General features: G+C 37.4%; 1 protein-coding gene across 1 annotated transcript in view; it reads left to right on the top strand.

Moving 5' to 3' along the window:
- Positions 1-9651, top strand: part of HACD1 (3-hydroxyacyl-CoA dehydratase 1) — a 28303-nt gene extending 18652 nt beyond the window's left edge. The window contains exons 6-7 of the mRNA XM_066385931.1: positions 5578-5756; positions 9475-9651. Coding sequence (XP_066242028.1) covers positions 5578-5756; positions 9475-9557 — 262 coding nt within the window. The 3' untranslated portion in view covers positions 9558-9651. The remainder of the gene's footprint in view (positions 1-5577; positions 5757-9474) is intronic.
- Positions 9652-15167: the final 5516 nt, after the last annotated feature.

Below are 15167 nucleotides of genomic sequence, written 5' to 3'. Positions count from 1 at the left end.
ATATTAGCATCCTTAACCTATAAGTTGGTCATTAATTTTTCTTTGAAAGCAAAATACACATTCTTGGAATTATATTAAATAAACTGTGCCAAAAATAAAGCATTTTGTCGGATTGATTTATTTTTCAATCTGGTAGCCACAATTTTTAGTATCTTATTCACGCAATGTCAAGTTCTTTCAGTATGTCTTAAGTAGCAGAGACAGACATTTTTAAAAGTCTCATTTATTTGAAATTTTATTATTTGAAATGGGAACAACATTTGTATTTCAAAGGTTCTAAATATTTGTCCTAAAACAACAGTTTTTAAAGCAAAAGATTTTATTTTTTTAAGTGAGAGGAGGAGAGATAGAGAGACAGACTCCCGCATGTGCCCTGACCAGGATTCACCTGGGGCTGAGGGAGAGAAGGGTGAGAGGGAGAGGAAGAGAAGCAGGTGGTCATTTCTTATGTGTGCCCTGATCAAGTATCCACACAGCAGGCCGACACTGCTCTATCCACTGAGCCAACAGGCCAGAGCCAGTTTTGTTCTTTTTAAAGTTTGAATTCTTTAAGCAGCTGATATTTTATAAAATTATTATAAAAACTAGACTGTTCTTTGGAGAACAAATCACAAACCAGCATAGATTTATTTCATTCTCTTTGTTGTACTTATAGTTGCAATAACAACAGTAACAAGAACTTAATGTGCTGTGCGCCAACTGCATACCTGAGATGCTGGCATGAACACAACAAAATCTCTGTATCCAAGATGGAGGAGACAAAAAATAAAACCACTAACAGCTATGTGACATGCCAGGTGGTTAGAAGTTCAAGGAGGCACAGGATAATAGATGTAGATATCGTATGCATCTATCCCATGTAGTAGGATAAAAGGGTTCCACAGTAATTTCATTTTCATTTACATTTTTTTGTTAAACTACAGAAATAATATGTTCTCATTGTAAAGAGCTCAAATAGTATAGGAGGTTGTAGAAGAAAACACAGAAAGACCCTGTTATACTTTTATGTGATCCACTTCTTTCCCCTTGGATGGAAAACATTTAGAGTTTACCTATCCAAGCTTTTTCAAAACAAAATGTGAATTTTAAAAACAAATAGGATGGCATTATACTTGCTTTTTTATTTTTGAAAGAGAGAAAGAGTGAGAAGCATCAATTCATAATTGCTTTTACTTAAAAATTTTTTGGGTTTTTTTTTAAATTTATTCATTTTTAGAGAGTAGAGGGAGACAGAGAAAAGGTGGGAGGAGCAGGAAGCATCAACTCCCATATGTGCCTTGACCAGGCAAGCCCTGGGTTTCAAACTGGTGACCTTAGCATTCCCAGGTCAACACTTGATCCATTGTGCCACCACAGGTCAGGCCATGGTTGCCTTCACTTTAGTTGTGCATTGATTGTTTCTGATATGTGTCTTCACTGCAGCCAAGCCAGCGACCTTTGGGCTCAAGCTGGCTAGCGCTTTGGAATGGTATGGACAATCCCCTGCTCATGCCAGAGACCCGATGCTGACAGGCCCGTGTTCAGAACCGGTGGCCTCCAGGCTTCGAGCCTGAGACCTCAGTATTCTGGGTCAATGCCTTATGCACTGTGTCACCACTGGTCAAGCACTTTCTTATTGTTTATATCTTGTAGCTCTTTTTTTTTTTAAATCACTAAGCATATTTAGATTTGGCTTGTAGTATAACTGACTCTGTTTTATCTCTAGAATATAGATCATTCTTAGGTTCCTAATTTTATAAATACTGCTTTGAGTTATTATAAATACTGTCATGCTATATTCATATTTCTGTTATTTTTAAAACTGGCATTTATAGTAATACATTTCTAACTTGTTTGAAGGTAATCCATAACTAGTGTCAGACTTGTTTTTGATCCCTATATATTAAAAGCCTACCACTTTTTCTTTATTGATTACTTTTTATAACATATAATATACATATTAAAATATAATAAATGATAATATATAAATAAACCAATAAACCAAAAAGAAGAGAAAAACCCTTTAAAGTTTTTTATAATCTCCCTGTACAAGGACTATCACTATTAATTGTGTTATATAATTTTTCAGACTTTGACATTTGTGGCTTATCATTCTGTTTGTAATAAAATGCTTTGAAATTAAAATTTGAGCCTAAACATAATTTGTCTTAAGAAGGTTGCATTACCATTTATATGTGTTGGTTGGTTTTATTTCGGTTTATTCCTGTTGTACCTGCAAACGTACTCACTTTTAGCAGTTGGGCCTTTCATAAGGTCGGTGGTTTGGAAGGTACTGAACTCTAATCCTAGAATGCTTGCCAGTGTCATTTTGTGTGACCTCAGTCTTCCGGACCCCTAGCACCTTTAAAAATACTAATTCCTGACATAGTCCTTTTTAAATTTACTGTATTTATAACATTTGTTTGTGGAACATAATAGTCTTTAATGGCCTTTTGGAATGCATTTGCACGTCTTGAATTTCTAGAACAGTTCAGAACTCTACCATTGCATGTTGAAATTTGCTGTTTAGAAATTCTTTTTTCAGTCGTCTTAATGTTAAACAAGGTACCTTTCAACTTTGAAATGCATGTTAGCCTAATACATCATGTCATTTCATTATAATCATGAGTAATTATGTTTGCCAACCCCCTTAAATAACCCGAAGTCATATTTGCTGTTCAAATGTTGAAGCTATTGTTCTCAAATAAAGCTTCACTTTAGAAATGACTTCATTTATAACTAGTTGGCCTACTGTGACGCTTCAAATATAATCTGATTCTATTTGTGTTGGAAGTGTTCCTAGAAAAGTTCACCAAATATAATTATATATGTTATGTTTTCATTTTAGTTTCAAAAATACATTCCCTTTAAAAAAACTTAGATACCAGTTAGAAATCTTTAAGGAAAATTATATCTTTTTCCGAATGTTAGTTAAATCCTGCTGCCATCAGAACTCAGAGTTGGTGACATGTAATCTTTTATAAATGCAAATGAAGAAAATTATATAATTTATTCTCATCTCATGAAAAATAATCATTCTTTAAGACTTTAAACTAGTTTATTTTAGGAGTTGTTTTTTTTTTTTTTTAACAGACAGAGAGAATCAGAGAGAGGGATAGACAGGGACAGACAGGAACGGAGAGATGAGAAGCATCAATCATTAGTTTTTCGTTGCGCGTTGCAACACTTTAATTGTTCATTGATTGCTTTCTCATATGTGCCTTGACTGCGAGCCTTCAGCAGACCCAGTAACCCCTTGCTTGAGCCAGTGACCTTGGGCTCAAGCTGGTGAGCTTTTGCTCAAACCAGTTGAGCCCGTGCTCAAGCTGGCGACCTCAGGGTCTCGAACCTGGGTTTTCCGCATCCCAGTCCGACGCTCTATCTACTGCGCCACCGCCCGGTCAGGCGAGTTTTTTTTTTTTTTAATTAAAGAACAATGCTACCCCCAAAAATCTTGAGTCATGTAAAGTTAAAAATACTTAAATAAGTCTGAATATTTTACTTGAAAAGGAATCTAATATCAATATGTTCAGTTATATGATTTTAAATTGAGATAGTAAATTGATATATATATATTTTTTTTGTATTTTTCTGAAGCTGGAAACGGGGAGAGACAGTCAGACAGACTCCTGCATGCGCCCGACCGGGATCCACCCGGCACGCCCACCAGGGGGCAATGCTCTGCCCCTCCAGGGCGTCGCTCTTTTGCGACCAGAGCCACTTTAGTGCCTGGGGCAGAGGCCAAGGAGCCATCCCCAGCCCCCAGACCATCTTTGCTCCAATGGAGCCTTGGCTACGGGAGGGGAAGAGAGAGACAGAGAGGAAGGAGGGAGGGTGTGGAGAAGTAAATGGGCGCCTCTCCTATGTGCCCTGGCCGGGAATCGAACCCGGGTCCCCTGCACGCCAGGCCGACGCTCTACCGCTGAGCCAACCGACCAGGGCCTGCAAAAGATTGATTTAAATGATACACAAATAACTTCACAGACTGGAAAGAAAGCAGGTGATATATACTGCGGGGAAACAAGTAGATAAGAGGGACAGGAAAAGGACCATTTTCTTTTGATAATAATTCTGTCCTCATCCTCCATCTCTAGTCCTTGCATATCCTTGGCATATCAGAATAAGGTGGTTTTTAGGTTGTCTCCAAGCTTCTGTCATACTGACAAATTTGACTTTTCTTTACTAATATCTCTTAATGCCAACAAAATGATTATGTAAGATAGGGAGTCTTTTTTTTTTTTCCACTGAAGTTTTGACTAATTTTCTTCTATATAGTGACTGACTTGGGGAAAAATGTTTATTTTATTTTTTTAAAAAAATGGAGAAATGTGTTTGCCTTGGATCCTGGAAGCTCCTGCTGCTGCACTAGAAACTTGGAGACTGTCCCCCAGACTGTACCATAAATGACACCTGGCCTGCTTCATGTCAGAGGATTTGCCACAATCCAAATGAATGAATTATGATGATTTTGGATTTTGAATAGAACTCTCTCAGCTCTCTCTTTTTTTTTTTTCCTTACAGAGACAGAGTGAGAAACAGAGAGAGGGACAGACATACAGGAAGGGTGAGAGATGAGAAGCATCAATTCTTTGTTTCGGCACCTTAGTTGTTCATTGATCGCTTTCTCATAGGTGCCTTGATAGGTGGGGGGGAGGAGTCTGGTGGGGAGCTACAGCAGAGAGAGTGACCCCTTGCTCAAGCCAGCGACCTTGGGCTTCAAGCCAGTGTGACCTTTAGGCTCAAGCCAGCGACCATGGGGTCATGTCTATGATCCCATGTTCGAGCCAGCGACACCTCACTGAAGCTGGTGAGCCCGCCTTCAAGCCATATGAGCCCACGTTCAAGTCTGCGATCTCAGGGTTTCAAACCTGGTCCTCTGCTTCCCAGTCTGATGTTCGAATCCACTGCCTGGTCAGGCTCTCAGCTCTTTTTTATGCAAATGAAAGTAGTTTTTAATATGAGAATGCAGGAAACAACTTGTTTTGTTTGTGAACGTAGTTTTATATAATATATTTATTAGTAGTTAGGGATAATTTAGGTAGTATTATCAGTTTTCTGACATATTAATTCTTTTTTAATTAGCCACAGTTTCCAAAATTCCCCCGAAGAACTACACTGGTAATTTCAAGGTTAGGTGTAAAATTAGGATCACAACTGGTCTTTTAAAGCACAGCATTTGAACAATAAATGTCTAGCTGTAGGGGGGCAAAAAATATACACTTGTGATTCCTGGTGTCATAGGAGTTACTGTCACAGTACCTTACAGTGCTACATATGTTTTACAATACAATACTTGTATACTTTAAAATGCTTAAAAGACTGCATATACATTTTAAAAGTGTATTCAATTATTTTAGTATTATATTGACTTCTCTTTTTATTATAATCTTGCCATTTGAAATGTAAACTATGGGGGGTGGGGGTTAATTAATAAGCAAGTGATTAAAGTAGAAGAAAATCAACCTTTTTTTGTGAGGTTATTATAAATAGGTATAGGAAGGAGAATTTTTAAGTTTAAATATAGTAGTAGCAAAAGAACCATGATGAGAAATGTAATTATTCTAGAAAAATAATTCTCTGAGGTTTTTCTTTCTCCAGATATAATTTTTTTATCATCTTATATCCTGTTGGAGTTGCTGGTGAACTTCTCACAATATATGCTGCCTTACCATATGTGAAGAAAACCGGAATGTTTTCAATAAGACTTCCTAATAAATACAATGTCTCTTTTGACTACTATTATTTTCTTCTTATCACCATGGCCTCGTATATACCATGTAAGTATGTATTCATTAGTACTTTGATTTATCATATGCTCTGAAAGTTCTTAGAAAGGTATTATAATTGCTAGCTTAATAATTAAAGAGAAATAATGGCTTGCAAATATATCAGACCTCTTTTCAATCCCACATATATTCATTAATTTGTAATAATTGAAGAGCTTGTGAGTCACAAAAGACTTTTTCCTAGTTATGAGAAGAAAGGTAAGTAAATTAATACACAGATGATTACCTTCTCAAAATTACTTAAAAATAAGCTTAGCAGAATTTTTTTTTTAAATTATTTATTTTTATTTATTTATTTTTATTTCAGAGACAGGGCGAGAGTCAGAGAGAGGAATAGATAGGGACAGACAGAAAGGAACGGAAAGAGGTGAGAAGCATCAATCATCAGTTTTTCGTTGCAACACTTTAGTTGTTCGTTGATTGCTTTCTCATATGTGCCTTGACCGTGGGTCTTCAGCAGACCGAGTAACCCCTTGCTCGAGTCAGCAACCTTGGGTCCAAGCTGGTGAGCTTTTTCTCACACCAGATGAGCCCACGCTCAAGCTGGCGACCTCGCGGTCTCGAACCTGGGTCCTTACGCATCCCAGTCCGGCGCTCTATCCACTGCACCACCGCCTGGTCAGACAGAGAATTTTTTTTTTAAAGCACACATTTGTAAGCATTTTGAATTATGTATCTGAATAGAAACATTTTATTCAAAAAATGTCAGGTCATTTCTACATACGCATTAAGCATGTACTTGGAAAAATCTAGGAGTACATTTTTAGTCTTATGAGCGCTGCTTTATGCCCTAGAAAATAATGAAGCTACTTTTGCTAAAATATTTTGAATAATTGAGCCTTTTTACTAATTTCTCATCACCTTTTAATAGTTGCAATGAATTATTGAAGCTTTACTCCATTTAAATACTAATTATAGTATATGCTTAGGTCAAATTTTGATAGTCACTAGCGGGACATTGTAAAGCAAGGTGGTTAGTTGCTCTTTTCAATAAAATTAGAGACTGATGTCAGTGGGGTAAGAGATGAATAAGAAAAGTTTCTGGGCTTGGCCAGTTCGCTCAGTGGACAGGGCATGTGGATGTCCTGGGTTCAATCCCTGCTCAGGGCACATATGAGAAGCAACCATCTGCTTCTCTTCCCTCTCTCCCTCCTCTCTCTTCCACTCTCATAGCCAGTGCTTCAGTTGGTTGGAGCGTGACCTCGGGTGCTGAGGATAGCTCAGTCAGTCTGAGCCTCAACCTCAGGTGCTGAGGATAGCTCAGTTGATTTGAACATTGGCCCCAGATGGAGGTTGCCTGATGGATTCCAGTTGGGGTGCATGCAGGAGTTTGTCTATCTCCCCTCCTCTCACTTAAAAAGAAAAAAAAAGTTTATGGAATCTAAATCTACATTGGCACAATATAAAATATTTAACTTAAAGGAGATGAGCATAAAACATGATCAGCACCTGAAAGCCTCCAGTTTCTTAGCTTTTCAAAATCAAGATTGACTTGATGGTCAGGTAGTGTTTTTATTCCCCTCCCCTTGGTCCATTTCAGCCTGACTATCATTAGATTTCCACCAGAATCAGTTCAGGAGGGCTAAGGAGTGATATACCTATAACACTTGTTTATACTCCCCTGCTTTTCCCAACACCCAATGAATGGCAGCACCCTTGAGCAGAGCTGGTCCTTGTTTCAATGTCTGTAATATCATAGTTGCAAGTTTAGGCATAGGGTGCTGTTCCTCATGACCACTGAGATATCTGCACGAAAACCCACGGTCCAACAAATCATGGTTTGAAACAAGCAAACTAGTTTTTTCTTTTCTTTTCTTCTTTTTTTTTTTTTTTTGTATTTTTCCAAAGCTGGAAACGGGGAGGCAGTCATTCAGACTCCCGCATGCACGCAACCAGGATCCACCCGGCATGCCCACCAGGGGGCGATGCTCTGCCCATCTGGGGTGTTGCTCTGCTGCAACCAGAGCCATTCTAGCGCCTGAGGCAGAGGCCATAGAGCCATCCTCAGCACCCGGGCCAACCTTGCTCCAATGGAGCCTTGGCTGCGGGAGGGGAAGAGAGAGACAGAGGAAGGAGAGGGGGAGGAGTGGAGAAGTAGATGGGTGCTTCTCCTGTGTGCCCTGGCCGGGAATCGAACCCGGGACTCCCGCACGCCAGGCCGATGCTCTACCACTGAGCCAACCAGCCAGGGTCAAACTAGTTATTTTTGACTGTGTTTTTCCATGTCCTGGGAGATATAACTCCATCCCATGTCAGTAGCAGCCTCTCAGTTCATCATGCTGACATTTACCTGCAAGCCCACTTGCTGGGAGATATCAGCCAGGGGGCTGTTTTCCCCTTGATTATTAATATCAGTAATAATAACTAATTTTGCTAATTAAAAGTATTAAAGGTACTTTTTCAGAATTTATTTTAATACTCAAAAGATGTATTGTTAGTTCTTATTTATCATCAGGACTTGACAGATTAGAGAGGTTACCCAGTTAGTTAATAAAGCCAGGATTTGAATTCAAACCTATACTTCTATTAAACTACTCAGAATGTTAAAGAAGCATTTACAATCATCAGTCAGTTTGCTTCAAGTATATAGTATTACCTGAATATATTTAGGCCCATAGTGTAATATAATGGTTATGTTTATCAAAATGGGCAGTACCTAAATTTAAAAAAGTAAAAGCTAATGTCTGTTTTTCTCCATTTGAACTATGTTTTAAAAATAGTTATCTAAAGTTGCATAAGCAAGTTATTCAAAGCTTGTTTTGTTACTAAATTCATTGATTTGGTTATTCTATTTATCATATTCACGTTTATATCTATCATTTTCACATTTGTATTGTTGATAGTTGATGTGAATTTGTTCATTCACTAATATTTATACTGTAATCCAAAGTACTGATTAAAGTTGACTTAGAGTGATTTTCCAAAATTTGGTAGTGTAGATGACTGGTTGTCTAACTGGTCTAATACATGCATATTTCTGAGTTTGTATATAACAGACTACCCTTATATCCAGCCAAGAGGGGCTTCTGCTCTAGGCCCTGTTCTGGTTCTCCACACAGGTCCCCTGCCTTCTGGTACACACTCTGGGAACCAGTGGCCGTGGAATTTGCTACCCACAGTGGCACTGAGTGTACATCGGGGACTGCTTAGGCCTCTCCCCAGGCGGTTCTCCTGAGGGTTAGCCATGGCAGCCGTGTACACAGCCCTGAAATTAAAAGGGTAGCTACGGGCAGCCGTTTGGGAGGGTATGGATTGTGTGGGCTTGCATATCCACACATAGAGTCACAAGACTCCTTGTGGTTCAGGACCACAAATAGAAGGGAGAGAAGGCAACGAGGAGGGCAACTTTGCTGGGGTGTTCTGGCACAGTATTCCAAATTGTTACAGGATTCTAAATTTAAACATGGCCTTCCAGGACATTATGAAGATATATTTATCAAGATATTTTAATGCCGTAAGCTATGGGTTTCTTAGCAAACCCACAGTTTACGGCATTAAAATATTTAGGCAGATGGTATGTGTGCCTCCATTTGTACTCCTACCCTGAGCTCTATAAGTATTAGGTGGTAGCAGTGGAACCTGTAAGTATTAGTGGGTAGCAGTGGAATATGATGTGCTTGCTCTCAAACTTTACCTCCTTTAAGAGCTACTCAAGTATAAGTAATTTCCAACGATAGCTTATCTTTCTTTGTTTTCTTTTTCAATGAAGTGTTTCCACAACTCTATTTTCACATGTTACGTCAAAGAAGAAAGGTGCTTCATGGAGAGGTGATTGTCGAAAAGGAAGATTAAATGACCTCCACAAACAAGGTGCTTTGTCCAGAATAACCAGGATTACTTGAGTCCAAGTTTTAATAACAAGAATAAACAACTTCATGAAATATTACAGATTGTCTTATTTTGTCAAATATAACTCGACACACATTGCATTTGCTAATATTGTCTAAACATTGTGCCAGGTCCATTTTCTACAAGAACCATGCAAGTATTTATCAATTCCTGGGTAGATGATGATCATTAAGAAAATAATTGGTGTATTACCTGCAAAAAAAAACCTTTTGTTTTTTTTTCTTTTTTGGTTTTACTAAGTTTTTTGCAACATATGCTCAAAACTTTTAACATTAATATTTAGAAATTAGTTTTGTGATTTAACATTATATGTCTGCTAGTGATAATTTATGTGATGAGTAAATACAGAATTATAATAACTTATCAATAATGCATTGGTGTTTCTTGAACCCAAGATCTATTTTTTCAAGTTATAAAAGAGCATTTTGACTAATAACAATTTTTGGAAGCATGGCTATAATTTACTATTGTGAGACTTTAGATATGGGTATCACAATTGGAAAATATTCTTTGAAAATATGTCTAGGCCATGGAAATTACTTATGCATACTACTAGGCAAATTTATTTTTATATCAATTAACCATTCAAGGACAACCTTTTCAACTCTTAAGGGATTTTAAGGGATTAGAAACAACATATAGCCTGACCAGGAGGTGGCACAGTGGATAGAGCATCGGACTGGGATGCAAGGATTAGGGTTCAAGACCCCGAGGTCGCTGGCTTGAGCATGGGATCATAGACGACCACATGGTCGCTGGCTTGAGCCCAAAGGTCACTGGCTTGAAGCCCAAGGTCACAGGCTTGAGCCCAAGGTCGCAGACCTGAGCAAGGGGTCACTCACTCTGCTATAGCGCCCCCATCAAGGCACATATGAGAAAGCAATCATTGAACAACTAAGGTGCCAAAATGAAGAATTGATGCTTCTCATCTCTATTCCTTCCTGCTGTCTGTCCCTCTCTCTGACTCTGTTTCTGTCAAAAAAAAAAAAAAAGGAAACAACATATATACTTGGCCTCACTTATTAAGAAATAACAGCATTAGGTCTGATCATAATGTTATACTCAGATCCGTGGCTGAGAAAGGCTGTTCTATACGATGGATTCATCTAATTAAAGTCATATTATGTTAATTTTTTTGTGGTACTGAGGTAAGTAGAAGTTTGGGGCTATGGTCTAAAACAGATTCATTTTATCTAAATTCTACATAATAGCAAAAGTCTTACAAAAAGCTCCTATCTATGTGTGCAATTAAAAGATACACTGAAAGATATACTTTTATAGTTTTAATTCTAAAGTAGGTCATTTAAATAATTTCCCCCCCTTTTAAAAAAAATTTTTTTTAATTCATTTTAGAGAGGAGAAAGGGAGAGAGAGAGAGAGAGAGAGGGAGAGAGAGAGGAGAGAGAGACAGAGAGAGAAGGTGGGGAGGAGCTGGAAGCATCAACTCCCATATGTGCCTTGACCAGGCAAGCCCAGGATTTCAAACTGGCGACCTCAGCATTTCCAGGTCGACGCTTTATCCACTGCGCCACCACAGGTCAGGCAATTTCCCCCTTATAATAAAGTATGCTGCTTTACCAACCCAGTTGAGAGAGAATACTAAATATATGACTACAAGGAAAAGAAACTTTTGTCTGCTTTAATAGGCATAACTTTGGCTTGAAATGTTCTGTATTTGCATTTACATCAACATGTAAAATTTTGTCACCACCTCCATTTCTTTTTATTTTTAAATTTTAATTTATTGTGTTTACATAGATCCTAGTGTCCCCTCAAATGAATCCCCCCTCCCCCGTGTTCCCCACAACATCTCCTTTTCCCCCTTCCCCCAACACCCTCCCCCTTTCCCTCTAGGATTAGCTTTAATGCTCTCTATAATGCTGTGTTATGTGTATATAATTTCACCAATCTCTTGCCCTTCTCTGATCCCATCCTCTCATCCCCTTTCCCTCTGTCTGCTTTCCCTCTGGTCCCTTTGATCTCACCTCTGCCTCTATTCCGTACCTCAGTTCATATTGTTCATTAGATTTCTCAAATGAGTGAGGTCATGTGATATTTTTCTTTCTCTGCCTGGCTTATTTCACTTAACCTAATAGTTTCCAGTTCCATCCATGTTGTTGCAAAAGGTAAGATTTCCTTCTTTTTCATGGCCCCATAGTATTCCATTGTGTGTATGTACCAATGCTTTTTAATCCACTGGCTCACTGACGGACACTTGGGCTGTTTCCGTATCGTGGTTATTGTAAACAATGCTGCCATAAACATGAGGATACATTTCTTCTTTTGAAACATTGATGTGGTATTCTTGGGATATATTTCTAAAAGTGGGATGGCTGTGTCAAAAGGCAGTTTGAATTTTTATTTTTTGAGGAATCTCCATACTGTTTTCCACAGTGGCTGCACCAGTCTGCATTCCCACCAGCAGTGCAGGAGGGTTCCCTTTTCTCCACATCCTCACCAGCACTTATTCTGTGTTGTTTTGTTAATGAGCACCATTCTGACAGGCCTGAGGTGATATCTCATTGTGGTTTTAATTTGCATTTCTCTAATGATTAGTGATGAGCATATTTTCATCTGCCTAATGGCCATCTGTATGTCCTCTTTGAAGAAGTGTCTCTTCATTTCTTTTGCCTATTTTTTGATTGGATTGTTGATCTTCCTGGTGTTGAGTTTTACAAGTTCTTTATAAATTTTGGTCATTAACCCCTTATCAGACATATTGTTGAATATGTTCTCCCATTGTGAGGTTTGTCTTTTTATTCTGTTCTTGTTGTCTTTAGCTGTGCAAAAGCTTTTTAGTTTGATATAGTCCCATTTGTTTATCCTTTCTTTTATTTCCCTTGCTCATGGAGATAAATCGGCAAATATATTGCTGTGAGTGATGTTGGAGAACTTATTGCCTTTTTTCTTCTGGAATGCTTATGGTTTCACGACTTACATTTAAGTCTTTTATCTATTTTGAGTTTATTTTTGTGAATGGTGTAAGTTGGTGGTCCAGTTTCATTTTTTTGCAGGTAGCTGTCCAATTTTCCCAACACTATTTGTTAAAGAGACTGTCTTTACTCCATTGTATGCATTACCTCCTTTGTCAAATATCAGTTGTCCATAAAGGTGCGGGTTTATTTCTGGGTTCTCTGTTCTGTTCCATTGATCTCTATGCCTGTTCTTATGCCAGTACCAGGCTGTTTTGAGTACAGTGGCCTTGTAGTATAACTTGATATCAGGAAGTGTAATACCACCCACTTTATTCTTTTTTTTTCAAGATTGCTATGGCTATTCGTGTTCTTTTTTGGTTCCATATAAATTTTTGGAATATTTGTTCTATATCTTTGAAGTATGTCATTGATATTTCAATAGGAATTGCATTGAATTTATAAATTGCTTTGGGTAATATAGACATTTTAATGATGTTTTTTATTCCTATCCATGAACACGGTATATGCTTCCACTTGTTTATATCTTTTTTTATTTCTTTTATCAATGTTTTATAATTTTCCGAGTACAAGTCTTTAACCTCCTTGGTTAAATTTACTCCTAAGTACTTTATTTTTTTGTTGCAATAGTGAAGGGTATTGTTTTCTTAATTTCTCATCAGACAGATCATTGTTGGTGTATAAAATGCCTCTGATTTCTGTGCATTAATTTTATATCCTGGTACCTTGCTGAATTCATTTATTAGGTCCAGTAGTTTTTTGACTGCAACTTTAGGGTTTTCTATGTACGGTATCATATCATCAGCAAATAATGATAGTTTTATTCTTTCTTTTCCAATTTCAGTGCCTTTTATTTCTTCTTATTATCTGATTGCTGTAGCTAGGACTTCCAGGACTATGTTGAATAAGAGTGGTGAAAGGGGATACCCTGCCTTTTTTTTTTAATCTTAAGGGGATTGCTTTTAACTTTTATGCATTGAGTATGATGTTGGCTGTTGGTGTGTCTTAGATGGCCTTTATTATGTTGAGCTATGTTCCATGTATTCCCACTTTGCTGAGAGTTTTGATCATAAATAGGTGCTTGATTTTATCAAATGCTTTTTCTGCATCTGTTGATATTATCATGTGGTGTTTCTCCTTCCTTTTGTTTATGTGATGAATCACATTGATTGATTTGCACATATTGTACCAGCCTTGCCTCCCCAGAATAAATCCCACTTGATCATGATGAATGATTTTTTTCATGTATTGCTGGATCCAGTTTGCTAATATTTTGTTGAGAATTTTAGCATCTAAATTCATCAAGGATATTGGCCTATAGTGTTTTTTCTTTGTGTTGTCTTTGCCTGGTTTTGGAATCAGAATTATGCTCGCCTCATAAATGGAGCTTGGAAGTCTTTCCTCTCTTTGAATTTTTTGAAATAGCTTGAGAAGGATAGGAGTTAGTTCTTCTTTGAATGTTTCATAGAATTCGCCTGTGAAGCTATTTGGCCCAGGGCTTCTGTTTGTTGTGAGTTTTTTGATAACTGTTTCGATCTTATTTGTTGTAATTGGTCTATTTAGGTTTTTTGATTCTTCCAGATTGATTTTTGAGAGATTATATTTTTCAAGGAATTTGTCTATTTCCTAGGTTGTCTAATTTTTTGGCATACAGTTCTTCATAGTATTTTCTTACAATCCTTTGTATTTCTGCTATGTCAGTTGTTACTTCTCTACTCTCATTTCTAATTTTAATTATTTGAGTTCTGTCTTTTTCTGGGTGAGTCTGGTTAAAGGTTTATCTATCCTGTTTACCTTTTCAAACAACCAGCTCTTGGTTTAATTGATCTATATTGTTTTTTTTAGCCTCTATGTCATTTATTTCCGCTCTGTTCTTTATTATTTCCTGTTTTCTACTTCCTCTGGGCTTTACTTGCTGTTTTTTTTCTATTTCTTTTAGTTGCAGGGTTAAATTGTTTATTTGAGCTTTTTCTAGCTTCTTAATGTATGCCTGTAATGCTATGAACTTCCCTCTCAGGACTGCTTTTTCTGTGTCCCATAGATTTTGAGTGTTTGTATATTCATTTTCATTTATTTCAAGGAAATTTTTGATTTCTTGCTTGATCTCATTGTTGACCCACTCATTATTTAATAACATGCTGTTTAGTTTCCAAGTGTTCGAGTGTTTTTTAGTTTTTCTATTGTAGTTGATTTCTAGTTTCATGCCATTGTGGTCAGAGAAGATGCTCAATATGATTTTAATCTTTTTAAAGTTTTTGAGGCTTGTTTTATGCCCTAACATGTGGTCTGTCCTAGAGAATGTACCATGAGCACTTGAAAAGAATGTATATTCTGCTGCTTTGGTGGAAAGGTTCTGAAGATATCTGTTAAATCTAGTTGATCTAGTGTGTTCTTTAAGGCTGCTTTTTCTTTGTTAATGTTCTTTCTTGAGGATCTATCTAGTCATATTAATTGGGTATTGAAATCCCCTAGTATTATAGTATTGCTGTTGATCTCGCCCTTTATCTGCATCAAAATCTGCTTTATATATTTAGGTGCTCCTATATTAGGCACGTAGATATTTATAATGGTTATATATTCCTGTTGGATTGCTCCCTTTATCATTATGTAGTGACCTTCT

The sequence above is a fragment of the Saccopteryx leptura genome, chromosome 5 (genome assembly GCF_036850995.1).
Source record: "Saccopteryx leptura isolate mSacLep1 chromosome 5, mSacLep1_pri_phased_curated, whole genome shotgun sequence".
NCBI lineage: Eukaryota > Metazoa > Chordata > Mammalia > Chiroptera > Emballonuridae > Saccopteryx > Saccopteryx leptura.
The sequence above is the reverse complement of the archived record's forward strand: the minus strand, read 5'-3'. Positions and strand labels throughout refer to the sequence as shown.